We start from the raw sequence: 22,286 nt of genomic DNA, 5'->3' as shown, positions 1-22,286 counted from the left end.
ACCTTGGTCTCCCATGAGTCCCTGAGAGATTGCATCACTTCCTCCAACCACTCTATTACTCGGAGGAAGAACAGAAGTCCTGGATGATGGAGTCTGTATGCATCATCCATCTTCCTTCCACCCACTGTCAAAGCTGTCAGGCCAAATTTTAACCTCTATTTGGATGCATGTTTGGGAGAAGGAAAAAAGAAGAATCAAGAAAGAACTGGCAGCATAATTGCACCATTACTGGCCAATGATTCATAGTCCCTGGGTAGCTATTTTTAAAGCCCCTCATGAACCATCATTGTTTATCCTCGCTGTCCTTCTTTAATTCCACAAGATGTCAGCATCACACCCCCTCTCCCCTCATTGTTTTTCTGTGATGTAAAATAAGACCAGATATAGAAGATAGAAATAAATCTCCCCCTTTCCACCACTCGCACACACACAAAGGAATGACATCATTCCATCAGCAGGAGATAGAAAATAGCATGCTTTCCATTGACATCACTCTACATCACGTTGCTAGGAAACGGGAGTCAACATTAGTTGCTATGGCAACCGCACTTCACCTTCAAATCTACTGACCTTTTTGGTTGTCTGTGGTAGGCTGGAATGGGTGTGTGTGTATGTGCAAAATAGAGCAGGCAAACTATGACCTGTGTTACGGTAACATGGACATTCAGGGTCTTGTTGACTCATTCACTGCAGTGTAGTGATCGCTAGATGACCGCTCCAGACCTTTCTTTTCATTTTGGCATGATATATGTTGCAGTATCAGTTGCCACATGTCCTGCACAACGTGGAGTGCAGATAAGATATATAAGATTACATGGTTTGCAAAATATCACAATTGAAGTGAAGGCTGACTAAAAAGCTAAGTGACAGTGAGTTTACAGGCAGCATCAGTAATAATCTTTAGTCAACATTTCCTTGGTCATACAGACAGAAGAACCACAACGGGAGACTTGAATGGGTTGAGATGGTATATTTATTTAGATATATATTTATTCCTTAAAGAAAGTGATTGACAACAGTGACCAATGTATTTACCTGAGGACAGTGACTTTGAAGAGATCCAGCATCAGCAGTTGATTGTAAAATGAGCAACAAAAGATTGCATGATACAGAGAGACACATGTAGGTTGTAGCTCAAGCTGGTTCAGAGTTTCTAGAAGAACGGAAAGGTACTACGTTTGGTAAACTATTGACATGCTGATGAGAAAATTGTTAACAGCCGATCACAGTGACTGGAACCAGCCCCTTTACATTTTAACCTAAGGAGCTTCAGATTCATATAAACAGCACTCCATTCAACCTTCTATTGTGTGGCTGACTGGGTAACATTCAACTCTTTTCCTTCACCTGACCTGCAGCATTTGAGGTGGTCAGTTACATCACACATTGCACAGTGTCATAAAAACTGTTGTCGATTGTCCAAGAGACAAATCTCTCACAGCTCACAATATGGCATGGCTTCAGGTGGTATTCAATATCTCACAGCTCAGAATATGGCATGGCTTGAGGTGGTATTGAGCACAATGGTGAGGAGGGTCAGTGGCTAAAAGAGTGGATCAAGCACCGCTCCAATCAAATGTTTCCATTTCTGCCCTTTTTTGGCACAATTGGAGAAGCTTTCTCAGCTGTCATCTGCTAATTGAGTTCAGCAGGCGCATCAATACCAGTTCTCTAGAGAGGAACACAGGGAGAGGTGGGCATTACAGGGCTTTTTTGGATTAAGTTGAGTTCAGGGCCAGTTTTCCACTCCAAGTGTGGTCCTCTGTGCCACCCTGCACATCGAGGGGTAATGTTGTCCCAACAGGACATTCTTCCATGCCAGCACCACCCACATCCTGCCTGTACCAGGCGTCCCTTCGTTCCCAGACAGGGCAGAAAGCTCATCTGCTTCTGCAGTTACCCAGACATCATATCTCAGTCAGATCTTTGATCTTCTCAAGTTGATGATTACAAGTGTTGCTTGAGTCCAGTTGCAGGCACCCTTGGCAATTACGGGTGAAGCTGCCCTTTCCTGATAAGACAGACTACATTCTGTTTGGTTACTTTTTTACATCATGTCTGCTTTTCTCACCTTTGGCTTTTATGTGCAAAAGCTACTTGAGCGAACATGCATAAGGACATAACTGTAGCTAAACAGTAATAAACACCACGTAACTGATCTCTATGAACTAACTGGAAAAACCTTCGTCACCAGTTTGTATGAAAGGGTATTCATATCTAATCAAGGTAAACAATGGTACACATGTTGTGTACTCATTGATGACTCTCTAGTATGATGGCATTCCTTTCTAAAACCATTTGTTTGGCTAGAGATGACTAATGAAAATAGTTATTCATTTGGCTAGACTAGTCAATAATCTAATTTGGCTAACTACAGTGCTGCTGACGAGAATATTGTTTAAATGAGTCGTCCTCATAGAGTATGTATAGGTGCTCTGCACTATGGCTCTGTTCCATCTCTTAAAAGACAAACACAAAACCAATGGCAACATAAAAAATAAAACCACATTTAAAGAAACCGGTGGTATAACCAATTTAAAAACTAAAACCGCTGTCTTTTATGACACAAATGTCAACACTGAGGTTCTGTGTGACCAACCATAACAAACAACATAAAGTGATCAACTGCACTGACAGCAGGGTGACTGTGTACAACAAAGACACACAGTGGGCGGGGCAACTGACACAGTGGGCGGGGCAACTGAAACAACATCCAGTGAGGAATTCCTTGTAGGGATGCACGATGATATCGGCACGTCATCGTTATCGAGGTTTTAAAATTATATATTGGCTTCGGCCCGAAAGAAACATTTCTGCCTATATGACAGGGCGATAAAATTAGCTTGATGTTTACATAAATAAAAAAATATAGCATGTTTTACATAGCCTAAGTTCAAGAATTTTTCTTATTTTGCCCAGTGAATGTGTACATTTTGAAAAGCGTTGTATTCCTATTTGTATTTGTGTCTGCATCTGCCAGTGGGCCATCATGATAAGAGTAGGCATAATAATGTGTTAATTCCACTACAGGACAGACTTGTTGTTCTTGGAAATTAGGGGGGGAGGGGGGATGCACGCATATATCAGCATCAGCCAGAAGAGTTGGAAAATATCGGCATATCAGATATTGGCAAAAGAAATCCAATATCGTGCAGATATAAAACATTCCTTTTTTCTCCATTGTCTCCTAGCCTCTTACAAAGATCACTGAAGCCATGCATGCCGTTAGCAAGTGCACTCTCTCCTCCCTGTCTAAGCCCTTGTTCACACAGGACACCGAACGTAAGCAGAACTGAAGCTTGAAGCAGGCACAAGCTAAACGTACACCTTACTGTTCACACAAGACGCCTTCTCTTTTCCTCTCAGCGCCTACTCTCGCGCCTTGAACCCGCCCACAACTCCCATTGACTTCATGCCTCACAGCTTCACGGCTTATCGCTTCAGCGTGGCGTGAGCGTGGCTTCGGCAAGGTGTCAGCGTGACACGCGCACGGGTGGTGTGAACGGCTTCGCCTGTTAACAAGGACGCCGAAATGAAACTTGTGGGTTCAGCGTAGGTACAGCCTCGGTTGAGCGTTGCTTCGGCGTACTGTGTGAACGGGGGCTAAGGCAGAGCAGCACTGGAGGATCCTCTAGCCCTCTGGACTCAGCCCTGCCAAGACAACAGAGTCCTCGGTGTCCTTGCTGAACACAGGTGGAAACATTTTAGTTGTCCATTCGTCCCTTTCTTTCATTCTCACTGCATCTTATTCTTCTCACCCACACCAGCAGCCAAGGACTTCCAGTACCGGTGGCAGGCCAACTCCAGCAGCTCAAGGCCCCCAATTAGCTTCTGCTGTCCGAGGTAAACCCCAACCATCACCAGGAAGTACAACCTGACTGGGGCCCACAGCCACAGGCCGGTGAAACACAGCGCAATGAAGCTGCTCCAGTAAAGCAGTGAAGCAGCTTTGATCAGAGCCACACGCAGCTCCGTCTTACAGGGTGGCACCTGTGCCACGCCTTCCCTGTCAAAGCCCCGGGGCTGGGCAGAGTAGAAGTCCCGGAGACGGACCTCCTTCTCAGCCCAGCGCTCGTGACACCAAGCCTGCAGGGCAGAGGAGGAGGCGGGCAGGGAGGCGGCAGGATAGCGCCTAACATGGAAGTGGATCTCACGGGGGAAAAACCCCAGGATGAGGTGGCGCTCTGTCTGAGGGATGTTCTTGGGGTATGCCACGGTAATGTCATGGACCGCGTCCAGGTTGTCCCCTAGGAAAGGAAAGAAGAGTTAGCATCGGCAGGGGGAAGATTTTAGATTATGAAAGAACCAATAGCATTCTGATAAAACCAAAACACATTGCAAATGAAACAATTTCAACCACTAAAAAATACTAATTTTGAAACATAAAAAAACTCTTCCATACAGACCTAACTTATTGTATACTCAATATCAGACGTGACATGAGACTGCAGGGAGTCTTAATATTATCCCTTTACTCAAACTGGTAATTGGCACTGTTGGGACTGTTCTTAACTCCATTACACATGTACTTCTGATGATCCAAGGCCTTAGTGCTGCATGAATCATCCCTTCCCTCTAAACCACCACGAGCTCTGCACCATCATCACTAGCCTGACTTACATACGCTCGGCCTTCTGTCCTTACAACACACAATGGAAGTTGAATGAAGTATCAAGCCGGCAGGATCACGCCTGCCCAAGTATGCTCTAGGGCCATATGAAATCTGTTTCATTTTTTCCCAAATTCTGTTTTTTCCATTTTTATTTTTATTCTAATTCTCGACAGCCTCTGACATGTTCCTTAAAGTGAAAACCAAGTTGTGAGGTGACGTAAGGGTCTCACGCAAGACCGACCCCCCTCTCAAAACACCCCGATGGAAAAATTCATTATTTCTCTAGGCCTATTTTAAAATTATGAAATAATTTATGTTACTACAATAATTAGTTCTACTTTTGATCTTTGATAAGCAGGTCTACTTCTGTTTTTGATAAGTAGGCCTACTTTTATCAATTTCAGCAATCCAAATTAGGGATGTTCATTTTGAAAATTTTCCAAAATCGATAATCGGTGAGAATTAACGATCAATTATCGATTATCGATTTTATTAATAATAAAATAATAAATTTTCAATTTTTTCAATTTTTTTTTTTTTTTTTAACAAAATTAATGCCTATGGCAGAAAATACGAAAGACAACATGTTCTCCTCAATGAACTCTTTATTTCAATGTGTCTCCTCTCCAACACTGCTGTCCCCGGCGCATGCCGGTGTGAATTTCTCATGTTTAAAACAGTTTTGTTGGCACAAAGGCCCGTGCCCAGCCAGAAAACTAGAGACTATATGAAGCTCCACCTCACGTTAGTCGGCTGTGCAATGGAGTGGGGCGAGGAGGAACGAATTCCACCCAAACCTAGTCCAAAAAAAAAAAAAAAAAAAAATTTTTTTTTTTAATAATTAAAAAATCGATCCAAATGCCACAGGATCGATTCCAATCCTTAACGATCGATTATCGATTTTCGATAATTGATGAACATCCCTAATCCAAATTATGGAAAATTCTACAATATTCCATATTTTACAGTTGATTAAATTTTTATTACCAAATTCCATGATGCTGCCCATGTCATTCTGCACTGCGGAAATCATATGCTCTTGTATCTGCTCAGCTCTACTCCAGTATAAATAGAGCTGAGAGGGGCAGAGCAGACTGAGACAATGACCAAATGCACCTCATGTCAGTCAGCAAGGGGAGGGAGCAGAGAACCTGCTAGGTCTGGTGACATCACACTGATTCACAACACCTGCTCGCAGAGTTAGTGCCATGCTCAGCATCCAGACCAGGACGTGTGGTGGATGAGACAGCAGGGCCAGAGGTGGTATTTAAGACCTCTGGAGGGCTGCCAGAATGAGCTCACAGGGAAACATGAGAACCTCACGGGTGTAGTAACGGCTAGCAGTGGGATGAAGCACTGGTCTGAGACTTTGAAGAATAACAGGTATGATCCCTTGCAAATAAAGGCGTCATTGGAACAACTAAGATCATCATGGTAGCAGGTCATTTTCCCCTGGGCAACTGTAAGCTTTGCTGATAACACATTTCCATGACGCTGATGGGCTTTGTGTCCTATTTTCTTTGAGATCAAATAATGGCATGGTCATAATAACCAATGAATAAACACAACACCTTTGTACTCAGCTGTTCCAGGCAACTACAATGATGCTTTCTTGGAATCACAATTCTAACAAGCGAATCATTGCCCTGTTTAATGTCGAATGTATTTCATTCATTCGGAAAGTGTTGATCGGAATGAGCCCTGACCTTTCCGTAGTGTGTCCACAATGAAGGTGAATCCAGTGGTGCGGGGATGCAGCACATACTCATATTTTGGCAGCTTGTTCTTGGCAGCAAACTCATCGCTCCTTGCTCTTGTATTTTCTGTAGAAAAAACAGACAGGATGAAGCTATTCTCACTTGGGAACAATCTCAACTGTGTCTGTGTGTGTGTCTGTCTGTGTGTGTGTGTGTGTGTGTGTGTGTGTGTGTGTGTGTGTGTGTGTGTGTGTGTGTGTGTGTGTGTGTGTGTGTGTGTGTGTGTGTGTACACACAGCATATATGAAGTGTTTGACTATCTTTTTTACGCAATAACCTTCTCTATACATTTTTGGCTAGAGCCCCTGAGAGACTAACCATATACAGTATTATCCTTTTTTTTCTCAAAGGTTCAACATGCATTCTAATAAGAAACGCATAACAAGAGCATACAATCAGCTAGCACACAAACACTATCTTAACTGAAATTTGAATGTTTACTTGCATTTAAATTATAATTTTGTTTCTCTACTATTCTATGGTAGTTAAGGTGTTTATTGAAGTACAATATCATTTCAGAATTTTGTTCTCAACATGCCAGAAGTATCAGTTGTGTTTTTGGCTTCATTTTGACTTTGTACTTCGCAGCTGCTCAACTACAGAATAGACCTAAGATATAATCACATTGTGATAAGACAATTATCATTCATAAACAGTCTTTGTCATTCTTATTTCATAGCACTTGTATATGTTCACTAAAAGCAGAACTTTGTTGACAAAACACAATGATACAAAAATAAGAAACAACAATAATGATGGTTAGGGATTACAATGGTGGGATAGGATTACACTTATGAAACACACCCACCAGTGACACACACACCCACACATCTGTAACAACTGCAAGAGGACATAAACACAGGAGAGACGACTGTTTATTAACCAAACATTCTTCAGGAACTTGTTGTAGGAACATGGAAACTATATCATAACTCATAAGTCATATTATGTAAGAAGTAGCACCTTCAGGCCGACTAAGGCCAGCCCTCGTCTGTAGAGCCTCGGATAGCTGCTCTCCCCTCTGACCCGTCAGCCTCACATAATCCCTCTTGTCAGCTTTCTCACTTCCAAAAAGGTTCATGGAAATCTTTAAATGGGCTTAAGCGCACCCTGATCCAAATCCTCTAGATGGAGGTCTGTATGTATCTCTCTAGCATAAGTATTTCAGGGCAGGAAAAGAACAGGGCAGCTACCATTTAAGATGTCAGAACATATACAGCCCCTTGTTTCTTAGGTCACTTTAAGACAGTGGTTCCCAACCTTAGGGTCGCAACCCTAAGTGGGGTCGCCTGGAATTCAAATAGGGTCGCCTAAAATAATAATAATAAAAAAAACACTTTTTTTTTTACTTACACCAGACCCAATTTAATACTACTGAAGATGATTAGGATCACTTGCGATTTTTTTCTTTTTTTTTAGTTCTGAGTTTAAAGGTTTAAAGTGATAATCTTTAAGATTTCAGCTTTGTTCTCTTGGGTGACACCTATGGCGATGAGTGGTAATTGCAGGTGACATCCAAACAGTGTTGCATTATGTGACATTACTAATTTTATTTAGATGAAAATCTTTGAGATTATAACTTTAAATCAGGATTCTGAGAATAAAGTCAGAATTCCGAGTTACTGTCAGAATTTTGAGAAATAGTTAGTGTTTTGAGATTAAAGTCAGAATTCTGCAGGGAAAAAGATGCATACTATGTGACATCACTGACGATGTCACTGATGACTTTATCAATGGTGTACCGGAATTTGAATGTCGCGGGTCTCTATGTCGCGGGTCCCTAGATTTTTGCGGCGTCAAAATAGGGTCACGAGCCAAAAAAGGTTGGGAACCCCTGCATTAAGCCTTGAGGTTTAACAACACACATACGTGCAGATATACAGACACACAAGCAAATGAACACACAACACACAGAGTGAGAAAAAGCTGCTGCCCAATATGATGCTACGTCACTGGAGCCCCGCATGATGACTATGTCTGACGTCATATCTGACGAGAAGATAAGCTATCCATGACCACTCAAGGACTTTGATTGGCTTAGTTGTGTTCAAAAAGTTCTTTAGATCCTGGTGTCACCGTTGCTTCGAGTGAGACATCAGATAATTCTTGTAATGGGGTGTGTATGATGGGATTTGGCTATGCGTATGTATGCACATTTTCCACAAATTCCGAAATCAAACATTGGTAACGTTAACGAGCAATCAATCAAGTAATTGTAATTAAAAATAGAAAATTTTCCAAACCATACCAAATGCGTTTTTTCCTTAATAAAACCTTTATTTATACAGCAGCAACTTATTGTATATTTCTCACAGCATTGCATAGCCTACCTACACTATGAAACACATAAAAACGTAGAGGCATAACTTTTAGACATGTCAACATTTGCCCAGAAACCCCACCGCGGCCGCTGCATAGGTCCAACAGGGGCTCACTTACCGCAGATTGTTTATTTTTTCTGCTCGCAGTGCGTCGCAGCTAACGCTGATGCCGAGTTGTTCAGCTCCAGTCCAGGTGAGACTAGGATCCGAATGAACATTGTTCAAGTGATTGTTGTTGTACGTGCGTCGCAACTCTTCCTCTTCCTCGCTGATGGTGGGTTGCTCCAGGTTTAAGGAAGAGGAGCAATTTATCCGAATGAACACTGTTCAAGTAGAGCATCTTATAACTTGTCTGAAAAGTGATGTAGCCGAGTGTCGGGGTCCGCCTATTACTTACACTTTGTTAATAAAACAATAAATGAGAGAGTCAGGCTGTAACGTTATAACACGCTTCCACATTTAGACAGCTAGCGCCTAGCGTTAGCACACTCGTCAACACCGGCTCTCGTCAACAACATAAGTCCCCACACTTCCTGTTCTACGGTAACTCTGAGGGGACATCCACAGAGCCTCGCATACACACTGAACAGTCTGTTACAGTGATATCATTGTGCCCTCTGGAGGATCATTGAAAAATGATTTGAAAACACCGTTCTACTGACAGAATGCACGTTGCTTTTTGTTTTGTTTTGATCGAGTAAATGTTCACATGCTTGAGTAAATCCTTAATGAGCGAGTAATCGACCTTTGATTAATTGTGTGCATCCCTAGCTATGCCTTATCACTTTGAAAGTGTGCTTGCATAACTCATGGTGCAAAGGCGTAAGACAGGTGTAGGGCCATATTGAGCTCTGCAAAGCTGGTCGGTGGGTCACACACGTCCTGAATATCAACAAAAAACATTGTGCAAACTTTGAATGGAGTGTTGTGCTCTTAGTTTTCTCACCAGTGAGGTCCGTGCCCTCGGGGAAGAGGAGCAGCTGTAGGGGCTCCCTGATGTCACAGAAGTAGTCGAGCATGTTCTCCAAGTGTCTCTTGTCCTCCTCCCAACGACGCTGGATGAAGATGAAGCAGGCCACCTGCATTGCCCAGCCTGGAAAGTACATGCACAGACTTTACATGTGCAATGAATTACCTGGCATGAGACTTTTCAATGCAGACAGGGCTGAGCCGTTCCTTTAGGCAGAGCACTTTTTCCTGATCTGAGAACTACGGTAATTGCGATCAAGGCAAGCTGTGGTACAGCCTGCCTGAGGGAAGAAATATACCTGGCTTTTAGTGAATGCTTTGGTTACTTTAAACAACTTTTTTCTTGCCTTTGTACTGCTTTGAATTTCCATTCTGCTGTTCCCATTTTCCTTTTGACCTTCAGCTGTCTACGTTTTGTTTCCCTGCTGTTCTATTAAATGTAAACTGCTTCGCAATGCTGTTTTAAAAAAGTGCTATACAATAAGTAAGGGTTAATGCACAACGAGGTGTCCATTATCAGAAATTAATGTACGACGCGGAGGGCGGAGGCTTCCGCGAAGTACATTCATTTCTGATAATGGACACCTCGAAGTGAAATTAACCCGCTTATACCATGGTCACTTGCCAAAGAAACAAAACAAGACCATTCATTTATATTTTCATGCATTTTGGATATGAGTTGAGAACCGGCGAGACAAAATAGCCCCCTCGGCTGCTCAAGATTATCATTGGATAAAATGGCCGCTTAGTGCCTGCACCTGGCAGAATTTCTAGACCATAAACTAACTCATTACTTGGCCAATTGTATGTAACATACAAAATAAAGCAAACGGCAATGTCTAAGAATGCAACGCCATGTAACTTGCTCGTTAAACTCGCATTCCAGGGAATTACGTTAACGTCTGCGCGTCTTATAAGAGTGGCGTGTGCCGCACTCGGAGGAGACTGAAAACCATCTGAAGCTTTCTATGTTGGAGTCCAGGTATGTTTTTTACAAGGAAGTTTCTCAGTGTGTTGCTGTTAACTGCCCATCTCGTTGTTTTCTTTTTGTTGATCTCATCTTTTTCCTCTTCGACTTGAGTTGTATCAGTGATACAGGCAGCGCAGCACGTGCTCTTGCAAAGCGCCTGGCTGGCTTGCTGCAAAGTTGTAAACAGAGCTGGTTTGACAGTTGACAGCTGAGAGCCAGCTTCTGTCAGCAGCTGACAACATCAGATCTCCGAAAATGACAGATTTCTAAATTGCTGTTATTTTTGATAAACTGAGCACACAGGGGTAATCTAAATAGTTACGTTGACCGACTATTTTTTTTTCTAAACCATATTAACCCTTAACGGTAGTATAGAGCTCAAATGGCTCTGTTGAGACCATGGCACATTGATATGAATGGTGAACAGACCATTTGCCTGGAACTACTTAGCTAGGTGTACATTATCACAAAATAATGGACACCCTGCAGCCAATCAGAATTGAGTATTCACCCAGACCATGGTATAAGCATTGTGATATGCAGAGGTGTGGGTGGGTGGGTGGGTGTGTGTGTGTGTGTGTGTGTGTGTGTGTGTGTGTGCGTGAAAGAATGGGAGATACGAGCATCAACTGTATACCCACCAAAGCCAGGCACAGCCTTGAGGGCAGCCTTGAGGCAGATCTTCTCCAGACGAAGGTAGCTGTACCTGAGCAGACAGCACCACAGGAACATCCAGTCCAGACGGGTGCGGTGGTTCATGATGATCACACTGCGCTCCCCCGGAACAAAACCATCGCCCGTTATCACCACCTTCACACCAAACACCAGCTCCAGCAAGGACTGTGGAGGGAGGGCAAAGGTGGAGAAGGGAGATGGGAGGAAGAATGGAAAGGGCAATGGGGAGGAAGATGGAAATGGAGGCGGATGTCGATCAAGGCGAGACAAGAATGATACTTTAGAAAGGATGCAGGAGGGAGAGATAAGAGTAGGGCTGGACGATATGGTTGAAATCAATATCACGATAATCATGAGGACTTTTTTCGATGTCGATTAATGTTCATCATATTGAACTAATGTAACGTTAGTAATCTAATGTAATGTTGATGTGATGTCAAACTAAACTGAAATGTTCACATAATATTCCTACCATACTTACTAAGAGTACGCCCCCCCCCCCCCCCCACACATTTTCTCCCCAATTGTACTTGGCCAATTCCCCCCTGCTGCCCCGGTCGCTGCTCCACCGATCTGGGGATCTGGACTACCACCATGCTTCCTCCGACACATGCGCTGTTGCCAGCCGCTTCTTTTCACCTGACAGTGGGGAGCTTCACCGGCAGGACGTAGCACATGGGAGGATCATGCTATTCCCACCAGTTCCCTTCCACCCCGAACAGGCGCCCCGACCGACCAGAGGAGGTGCTAGTGCTGCGACCAGGACACATACCCCTAATCTGGCTTCCCACCTGCAGACACAGCCAATCGCGCCTGTATGGATGCCCGACCAGGCTGGAGGTAACACGGGGGCGTGAACCTGCGACCCTCGTGTTGGTAGGCGGGGAATCTATCGCTACACTACCCAGACGCCCATCCTGTCTGAGTTTCTAAATAAAATGTGTTTGTTCTCATCAGTTCAGACAGCAGAACTCATATCACCACAATATAATCCGCCTGAAAGACAATAAACGATAATATTGAATTATCATCCAGCCGTAGATAAGAGTGAGGCAAAGGGAGAAAAGAATTAATGCCATCAGTTCATGTGGTCACTGTATACAGGATTTGCATAATTGTGCTCAAGGAGAATTTGAATAAACAAATTGCACTTCCACTAAAAAATATAATCTGTTTAGAGGCACAAAGAAGTGTGAGCTAAGATCACACGGAGCATTATGACTGACTGACTGGGCCAAACAAGCTAAATAACAAGGCTAACTAAAAAGCATGTGCTACAGACTCAGGAAGTAGGCCAAGTAGAGTGATTCCTGGAGTACACACCACAGGCAGGGTGAGCCAAGTGGCTACGATGCGGTCGGTGATCCAGCGGTACCAGGCAGGAGAAAGCAGCATGAGCGGTAGAAACGGACCCAGCATGAAGACACTTCCAAAGAAACTACCCAAAAACAGGGTCACCACGAAGTACAGGCCCCGCACTGACACAGCCATATCTGTGGAAAGGACAGTGAGACAAGAGCATCAGCTCAATAATGAAGCGATATGATCATTGAAATGGTCCTGAGCAGTCAAAGTAGGACTTGAATTTATTATATAAAGAAATCGTTTATGGTTTCGGGGGATGTTGATATTTTGTGGAATTCATCCTGGACTGGGGTCTCTGCTACAGCGTGGAGCTATGGAACTATGCAACGTGAGACTAATGGAATTATCAATGGTCTCATCAATAGCAAAGCCTCCTGTCCTGTTGTACTTCCCAAACATTTTCCCACAAACAGTGGAAAATCCCAGGCAGACATTCCTAGTGTGGAATGTAAATAGGGGAACCTTTCTTACTGTGGGTAACAAATTGTGGGTGCACAGTCACTGTATCAACATTTCAAGGAGAGTGGCTTCAATGTGATTCACAAAAGGTCTAGGCTTATACTGTGGAATAAATTCTCAGACACATTTCCTGACAGAGAAAAGAAATCTGCCTACACTCAAATACCTACTGCAGTTCCAGTATATTGCTCATCAAATAAAAGCGGGGGGGGGGGGGGGGGGGGTACAATTTGACCCTCCCCATCCCCCCCGCGTCTTTTCGGGCCAGCGCTAGCGCCGTCCCATAGAGCCTACATGTCCACTCTATTTGTGTGCCGATCTGGTCATCTGCACGCCAATCTGAGGAAGCCTGAGCCTTTGGGTGGCAAGCTGCGGTATAGCCAAGGAAATTCAGGAAGCGTGACTCCTTCCAGAGCATTTTGCAAACTGTTTCCACTTTCCAGCTTTAATTTACTCACCAGTTTGACGTTTTCTCGTCCAAAATAATCCAGGTTGTAACTAGGCATGGGTCGATTTCCGGTTTTGCCGGTCCGGTCCAGTGTACGAGCTTAAACCGGTTTGATTTAATGTTAACCAGCCAAATCGACAATAATCCTACTGTCCCATTCCTACCTAACGCTGGCCTGACAGAGACAGAGCGAGGCTGCTGATGTACATTACACAGCGAGAAGCTGTTTATTGGTCCCACATGCTGTTTTGTTGTGATAACATGTTCTAAACCCGTTTCACCATGCGATCATAAAGTTGTTTGTGTTCGTGAAACGCATGTGTCTGACTCCTGTCAGCTGAGCTACAAGTAGCCACCTGCATGTTCCACATCTAACATTCTCTAATAAAAGTGGGTTTGTCAATGATAACGTGTTCCACATCTAACGTTATGTAATAAAAGTGTGTTTGTCAATGATAACGTGTTAGAACTAAACTCAATGTTTCACCGTGCAATCATAACGTTGTGTGTTCGTGAAACGCATGTCTGTCTGACTCCTGTCAGCTAAGCTACAAAGTAGCCACCTGCATGTTCCACATCTAACGTTATGTAATACAAGTGTGGGTTTGTCAATGATAACGCGTTAGAACTAAACTCAGGGCCGCTGCTGGCCATTTGGGTGCCCTAAGCGTAATTGTTTTGTGGTGCCCCCCCCCCCCCCCCGCAAAACTTTCAATAACTGTCAAACGAAAGACTGCAAATTCATTAATTATGAAGGATACTAGTGTATCTCACATTACATTACATGTGGCAAACAAACAATTGTTAGAATTACTGTACATGTCAGCAAACAAGCGATTGTTAAACTGTACATGCAAGCAGGGGCGGACTGGCATCATAATTCAGGCCGGGCATTAGATACCAAGCAGGCCAGGCCGATACGGATCGACGTGCGTGCCGGCGTCCGAAGGGCGGCGGCGAAAAATTTGGGCTGTTTGAAGCCCAATTTGGGCCGTTTGAAGCCCAATTTGGACCGTTTGAAGCCAGATTTGGGCTGTTTGAAGCCAGATTTGGGCCGTTTGAAGCCCGATTTGGGTCGTTTGAAGCCAGATTTGGGCCAGTTGAAGCCAGATTTGGGCCAGTTGAAGACAGATTTGGGCCGTTTGAAGCCCAATTTGGGCCGAGTCCAATTTTACAATGAGATGCACCCACTTTAACCCTGAATAAAGTAATAAAAACACTAGTAAACCAGTAGGCGGCGCCTGGCCTGCTGTTCAGTGAGTGGCCTGACTGAGGGCACCAAAAAAAAAAAAAAACTTTTTTTTTTGTGCCCTCAGTCACATGATGCCCTACGCAGTCTGCGTACTCTGCGTAATGGGGTGTGGCGGGCCTGACTAAACTCAACGTTTCACTGTGCGATCATCATAACGCTGTTCCCCAACCCCCAACAGTCAAATATTGTGATTGTAGTGCGTCACGCCTACAAAGTGCAGTACAAGCACACAAAACTCTATTCAATTTTTATGAGCACAACAATAAATCAATATTTTCTGTGGTTGCTTTGTCTGTGTTCTGATGGTACATGTGAAATGTATAGGTGAAGCCTAAATATCTTTGTCATTACATTTATTGTCAAACAACAGCATTATATATTTTTTTATGTCAAAAATGCTAACTTCACTTCTCTCTTGGATTCGCCTGGCTCCAGACCTTCGAAGCCACGCCCACTCCACAGTTGTGAATTTGGATGCAGTTTGAATATCAGGCTACTCTTGGATGATAGTCTCCATCTTCCAGATAATTCAGTTATTATGATCATGCAGTTGTTTGACAGGCATGAGAAGGTTATGGACAATTAACAAAACCATATACATTTCACATACATTTTAAAATTATAACAGAAAAGAAACACCACAGAAAATGGCAATGTATTGTTTTGCCCAGAGAAAATGAATAGGGTTTTGCACATGTAGGCGTGATCCATTTGAAATGGCACACCATTCTTATATAAGAAGCAGGACATTGCTGACATTGCTGTTTTTGAAAGCCACCGTGACAAACACTAGGATACACCAGACTTTAGGGCTACACAGTCATCCAATTACTAGCAAGTAAGAGGAAACTCCCATTGAGCCTTCATTTGATTAAGGCTGGTCTTGCTGACCCAGGGAGTCGGAGCTGGTGCAACAGGGAGTCATTTCATCCAGCAGGTGTTTTCTACCCTTGTACGACCTGTGGTTCACACCTTGACCTTTCCACCTCCATGATTGCGCAAGCCTTCAGTTCCGACCTCTAGTTACCCCCCCGTCCCTCCTCATCTTGCCCTTGCTGACACAGCACCATGACACAGCAGGTCTCACGACAGCAGGCAAAGTGGCAGAAGGTGCATTTTCAAATATACAAGTGTGTTTGTGTGTGCAAGCACGCACGCAAGCAACAAGGCTGTGAGGGTTGTTGGTTTTAACAAGGGAAAATGTGAGGCATGAGAGAGGTGAGGAACAGAGGGCTCAGCACATTGTCACAATTATGTCCCAACGAGCACAAAGCACACACCCTTGCTGGAACAAGCGGACACGCCTACTCCCACACACACACACACACACACACACACACACACATGGTAAACATGCACGATATACACCTCGAGTCAGAGATGTGAGACGGGAATGGAATTATGTACACTATGGATGGAGTCAACACATTTTCTTCCTACCAACAAGGACACCAGGGATGTCTGACTATTTACACAACGCTCCCACGGAAACAGTTTCTTTCCATACTCTAGGGTAGTACCACTTGTGAATTTGATTTAGCCTCATCTATTTGGGTTGGTTTATTATTTATTTAATCACCATAGTAATGATCCTGAAAGCACTTCCCCCCCCAAACATTGTCCACATGCAACACACACAGCATGCTACTCATGGACCAAGTCTGAATTCTCTGGCAATCATTCTGCATTCCTTCCTTTAAGCCAAGACCAGACAGAGTTAAGAGGTCACCCATGTCTAGGCTAAACATTCAGCTCAAGCTGTGTGTGTACATATGTATTGTGTGCATGTAAGAGTGTGTGTGTGTGTGTGTGTGTGTGTGTGTGTGTGTACATATGTATTGTGTGCATGTAAGAGTGTGAGTGTGTGTGTGTGTGTGTGTGTGTGTGTGTGTGTGTGTGTGTGTGTGTGTGTGTGTGTGTGTGTGTGTGTGTGTGTGGTTGTAAGCCTATAGAGCTCAACAGTAACTGCCCACTTTTTCTCAGTTCTTGTTCCACAAGAGGATTCCCCATTCATTTTCTCCATAGACATTTAGAAAAATCCTTATTCAGAGACACTGCAGAGCGCATCATCATTCATAAACCACACCCAAAACGGGGGAAAACACAAACTCCTGTCCATTCCTGGCGTTCTCCTATGTCACGTGCATGGTCGGGTGTTGCACACAAAGATCATATGGAAGATGAACACTCCAACTTACTTCATTGACAGAAACATCCACATTTTTCTTCTCGCCAATTCTCAATGCCTATATATATATAAAATGGTTCAGGGTTACTCACGATTCTCTGGAAGACTGGTTGGCTTGGTTAAAGCCTTAAAACTTGTTATATAAGGATTTTTCAAATGTCTATAGAGAAAATTAATGGGGAATTCTCTTCTGGGGCAAGGAAAGTCACATGACTGTTGAGCTCTATATGATGAACTAGAAGGCCCCTGGAGAGGGCAGCTTGGTCTTGCACCCAAAACATCCTTCTGTCCACTTACATCATCCGTGTAAACAAGCGAGTTTGGCTGTGTTGGCACCAATGGTGGGGTTGTTACTAGAAAACGAATATATTACATAATACACTCAGTCCATGTAACCAGCAGAAGTAGTCTAATCTTTCAGGTCCCCTTCCCCACTCTTCAGCCCATTTATTACACTGCAGGTAGGCATTCTTCACATTACCTATCATTTTCCAAAGCATATACATACTTTTTCATGTTTTAATGTGCCCCCCCCTACCCAGGCAGCCATTTGTCGCCATTTCTTTATGGTATAAAACTCAACTTGCAGATACTTGAAACTTAAATGTACATAGCTAATCCATGAAGATCCTGACCTGGCTATATTTTTGTCAGTTAGTATTGTACCTGATAATTTAGTTGAATGCACACATTGATTTGAAAAGTCTGTAACAGGTATTCTCTTCTACAAATGATCTGAGAGAAAAAACAACTAGACTAGCCTAGTTAAGCCGGACCCGGAAGCATGTTTCAACAATGGGGAGTGAGGCCCTGAGAAGCCCCTGAGATGGCCGGCCCATTCCGGGTCCGGTGTGTGGTGTAAGATCTACTCTCCCTATCCGATGTGTTCAGGAGCTGCTGCCTGCGACTACATGCACCTCAGGCAAACGAGGAAGTAACTTTGGCTGCACGCAAGGAACCCTCTTTGCTAGTTCTCGCTATGGATTTACTTGCAGTGTTCTTTCATGCATTTCTCTCATGATCAGCATCAGCACTGATCACGGGTCTTCTTTGATCCACTCGGGTATAGAGAGCCGCAGGAACGAGTCCGGAAATCATCGATGCTACCACTCCTGGTTCTTCACTGTTTTCGCCTATGGGAGTTTTGAATGGGTTTTTGGTGCGATGCTTCTAATAATCTCTCTGGGCAACGCTGGCTTAATCAAACGCGAACCAGTGTTTAGTAATATCATCTTCACACACGAGGACCACTTTTATGAGTTTTGAAGCTTTTACGTGCCGTTAAAAGGGCGGCTAGCTAGCAAACGGCCAAATGAGACTACACTGTTGAGTCGACGGGGATATATACGTCAATAACGTCACCACTTCAAAGGACGAACACGGAAATTCTCTTTCCCTCACCTGGTTCAGCCCGTTCAGCCCGGGGTAATCAGTGCACATCAACAACAGTCCAGGGTTGAGTGCTGACGTGACGTGGAAGCCTATGCGACAGTGTGTAGTTCTGGATTAGCTTGGCTCGAGCTTTTTACTTCTAGGGCTTGCATTTACGCTACAAAACTCATGAAAGTGGTCCTCATGTGTGAAGATTATCTGACTGAACTCTGGTTCGCGTTTGATTAAGCTTGCCTTGCCCAGAGACCTTATTTGAAGCATTGCAGCAAAAACCATTCAAAAATCCCATAGACTGAAACAGTGAAGAACCAGGAAGTCCAGGACTTCCGCGTTCTGACTACAAAAATACGTCATCCCTGCGGCTCTCTATTACACATAATGATAAACAGACCCGGGGCCCATGGTGATACAATAGGACCCGACCTTCGTGAGTGATAGCACATAGAGGTCACGTGGAGGCTGGGTTTACCCAGGCTAGACCCGACCCGGACCCAATTGACCATAATAAAATGTGGACCCAGCCCCGTACGGGTCTCGTGTTGGGTCCCGGGTCCTAGGCTGAGTAGACCCGGCCTAAACATGGTCGTCCGTCCACCTCGAATTGGAGCAGTCTCGCCGTCTGCCGGCGCCAGCTAGCCCTACATGCTCGGACGCCACTACGCCCTCCCTCCCTCCCTCCTGTGGAAGCTCCGTGTGAAAATGGCGGAGATTGTGTGCCAGGCAGTCTGAATGAAATTGAATGTAACGTTCCCAATTCTATGTATTAAATTCTAAAAAACGACCCTCAACATTTGGGAAGGCTAAGCCACACAACTAGTTCGTTATAATCTAACATCATGCTTTGAAATGCGACTTTACGACGATAAGCCAGGGCAACGGCCAATCACAACTCTCCTGCAGCTGACGTCACGCACATATCGTCGCCGTGAAGTCACATTTTCGAGCAGCCCCCGTCAGCCGACGGGGCCCCCTCCCCATAGGACGGCGCTCCACCCGCCGTCATACGGGAAGGGCGGGGCGAGGCTCTGACGGACGACCATGTTTAGGCCTTTACCCTGCTAGCCGGGCGCTTCTCGCTCATACTGAGCATTAGCACCCGGGGACCCACGTAACATTTCCAATCGTTTTATAATTCAGTCCATTTTCTGCCGGATCAGTGTGGCCACAGCCTTAGTTCTTCGGGTGACTGGCCAGAGGGTTCGAATCTGACCCGTGGTCCTTTGCCACATGTCATCCCCTCTCTCTCTCCCCACCTTTCCTGTCAGTCTATCCTGTCTAATAAAGGTGAAAAATGCAGGGACCAACTCCACTTTGATTGCCAGCGCCTTGATCAGGGGCACTGACAGGAGTATTAATCCTAACATACATGTCTTTGGTGGGAGAAAAGTGGAGCACCTGGAGGAAACCCCAAACAAACATGTGGAGAACATGCAAACTGCACACAGAAAGGACCTGGAACAGATCGGGGTTGCTGTGACGCAACAGTGCTAACCACTGATCCCTCCGAGTGAAATATTTTATGGTCCCTCACGATTCATCTGCTAGCAGTTATCTGGTTGACTTGGTTCCAGGCTTAAAACCTCACAAGAATTGTTTTTGAAATACCTATGGAGAAAATAAATGGGGAATTATCTTATGGAACCCCGGAACCAGAGCCGCAAAAAAGTGGGCGGTCACTGTTAAGATCTGCTGGTCCAAGAGTTCTATATCTTGTGAGCCAATGATTTATTTATGTTTCTCTAAAGAGATAGCCATTAAGGACACGTTTGCTAATTAACAGTCTATCTATGTTATCAGATTATTTGACAGTAGGGGGGGGCTTGCCTCGGGGCACTAAAACTCAAGATCCGCCATTGCCATACAGATTTGATCTCTATCGATTTTAACACGATTTTAACCATAATGAATGAAATACATAGGTTTGGCCAACGTCAAATTGTGTTGATGATGCTGATCAAACGCAAAAACGGGAAAGTAAGCCTACTTTTACGCTGTTTGATGCAACCACGTTTTTATGGACCTAGCCTACCTTTAGGACCACTCTACAAGTACCATAAACTTGGGAAGGCTAATTTAGCAAAATCATCAGACAAATAAGCAACTAGCTGCTGAGTCGACAGTGTAGTATGGGCTGCAGTGCAGTTTTGGGTTGGTGCCACTGACACACGAGCAGGAACAAACAAGTAACATTAAGCTAACGTTAGCCATTTCTAACTTAAAATAGCACTTATAGCAGGAGCCAGCCGTTTAGCTAGCTATCTTGCTGAGCAGAACTGGCTAATTGTTTGCACAACCGTCAGAATGGCAAACGACAACCGTACCCACCTGTAACGTGAAGGTCTTCCCTTCCTTCAGATTCAAAGTTAATAGCCACTGGGGTGAACTAGCGTTAGCTCCATAAAGTCTGCTCAACAACTCGGTTGCGACAACGACATCCTTACTAGCAAGCCAGCTAGCACGTTGGCTAGCTAACGTTAGCTAAACGATATCAACAAATGTTAACGTTACCACCTCTCGAAGCCCACAAGAACGCTTTCGCAGCCGTCTTTATGTTTCGTGAGAAATTAGCGTATAGCCAAATGTAACTAATCACATAACTAACACGCGTTATATGTGTGCATTACTTATCACTGCACAATATAGCCGCTATACCGTTTTGCTAAATTGACCTCTCAACTTCGTTACCAACGTTACCGACTGTGACCGTCGACTGTTGTCAGAGCAGAGGCGGTGCATTGCTGGTGTGTTTTGACAGCCAGAAATAGCTAGCGCAAGTTCTGTGAGGGGGAAATGATTCAGACATAATGTTTGCAGGCTTCGAATGATTTCAATATTCAACTGCATGCAGAAACTTCCAAAGAATATACCTCAGGTCCTGCCAAAATGACCATGACCTCGCGAGAATCCAACTGGCTTGCAAGGTTAATTTTATCCTAGTAAAATAATCATAATAATCATGATAATGTTGTCTCTCCATGTCCTACTTAGAAGACACTGACCAGTGAAATCAGATAATGTGAAACAAAACAACTGTGGTGGTATTATTATTATCTTATTATATTTTTGTTAATCAGAAGTTGTTTCAGGGAAATCAATTGAATGTGCCCCACTTGTGTTCAGAGATGCAGATGGTAACAAATGTTACACAAAAATAGCTGCATACTGAACTTTGCTTTATTTCAGGCCGGAATGAAATGGATAAGAAAAAAAGATAAAGTTTTAGAAATGGTATTACATTTTAAAGTTTTGTATCTGTCATTGGAATAACAAGACTAAGAATCTAACAGCCCCGCAACTTGAATTGTGTCCCTGCCAGAATTTTATCTTGTGTCTCCCGATTGGGACTTGGGAGTCTGCAATCTAACTCCCTGCGGCGTGCTTGCTTCCTACTGCTTGACATTTGCATCTAAATCCATTACCTGCATAGATCACCAGAGAGAGTCCACGAACCTGAGATCCAGCCAAATATACCAAGCCAAGCAATGGAGGATGAGGAGGCAGAAGAAGAGGAGGATGACGCACTGATGATTGGTTCCAAGGATGAAAGTGGCGGTGGACGGCTCACTCTGATCATTGATGAGGAGAGGTCAGTGGAGTTCTGTAGGCCTATAGACCATGCCTAGACATGCAGCAGTATTGTTAGTCAGTCTAGTTCCCTTCAGTCCATTTGTTGATCCAATATTGTCAAGGATAGGCTACTTGTATTGCCTGGCCTGATTTCCTTTACCTTATTGTGGACTAAATGATATGTATTATCAAGTTTTTATGAAACTTTTGCTCTTCGGTGGGTAAAGCTGTCTACTGACATTTATTTCCATCCAGAAACTAATTTACCTAAATGCTCCCAGTGTCTCCAAATGCATCCAAATGATGCAGAT

At 44.0% G+C, this 22,286-nt stretch overlaps 1 protein-coding gene across 2 annotated transcripts; it reads right to left on the bottom strand.

Moving 5' to 3' along the window:
* Positions 1 to 964: 964 nt before the first annotated feature.
* Positions 965 to 21,072, bottom strand: LOC310774163 (lysocardiolipin acyltransferase 1-like). 2 transcript variants are annotated; one of them, XM_083634244.1, is made up of 6 exons: positions 20,734 to 21,072; positions 12,628 to 12,797; positions 11,271 to 11,469; positions 9,637 to 9,783; positions 6,319 to 6,435; positions 965 to 4,247 (listed from the first exon to the last, which is right to left on the bottom strand). In XM_083634244.1, exons 2-6 carry the CDS (start codon positions 12,793 to 12,795, stop codon positions 3,736 to 3,738), a joined length of 1,143 nt encoding a protein of 380 aa, XP_083490370.1. In that variant the 5' UTR covers positions 12,796 to 12,797; positions 20,734 to 21,072; the 3' UTR covers positions 965 to 3,735. The 2 variants fall into 2 exon arrangements, with proteins under 2 accessions (XP_083490370.1, XP_083490371.1); XM_083634245.1 differs by lacking the exon at positions 20,734 to 21,072 and adding an exon at positions 13,587 to 13,723.
* Between the last annotated feature and the right edge of the window lie 1,214 nt (positions 21,073 to 22,286).

The sequence above is a fragment of the Poromitra crassiceps genome (assembly GCF_964638095.1).
Source record: "Poromitra crassiceps genome assembly, chromosome: 3".
NCBI lineage: Eukaryota > Metazoa > Chordata > Actinopteri > Beryciformes > Melamphaidae > Poromitra > Poromitra crassiceps.
The sequence above is the reverse complement of the archived record's forward strand: the minus strand, read 5'-3'. Positions and strand labels throughout refer to the sequence as shown.

Excerpts from the sequence above, each read along its gene's own strand:
- LOC310774163 (XM_083634244.1), bottom strand. The coding sequence starts at position 12,795 with ATGGCTGTGTCAGTGCGGGGCCTGTACTTCGTGGTGACCCTGTTTTTG. Across the intron at positions 11,470-12,627 it reads CTTGGCTCACCCTGCCTGTG|TCCTTGCTGGAGCTGGTGTT; the intron begins GTGTGTACTCCA and ends CTCCCTCCACAG. Across the intron at positions 9,784-11,270 it reads CAAGGCTGTGCCTGGCTTTG|GCTGGGCAATGCAGGTGGCC; the intron begins GTGGGTATACAG and ends TGTACTTTCCAG.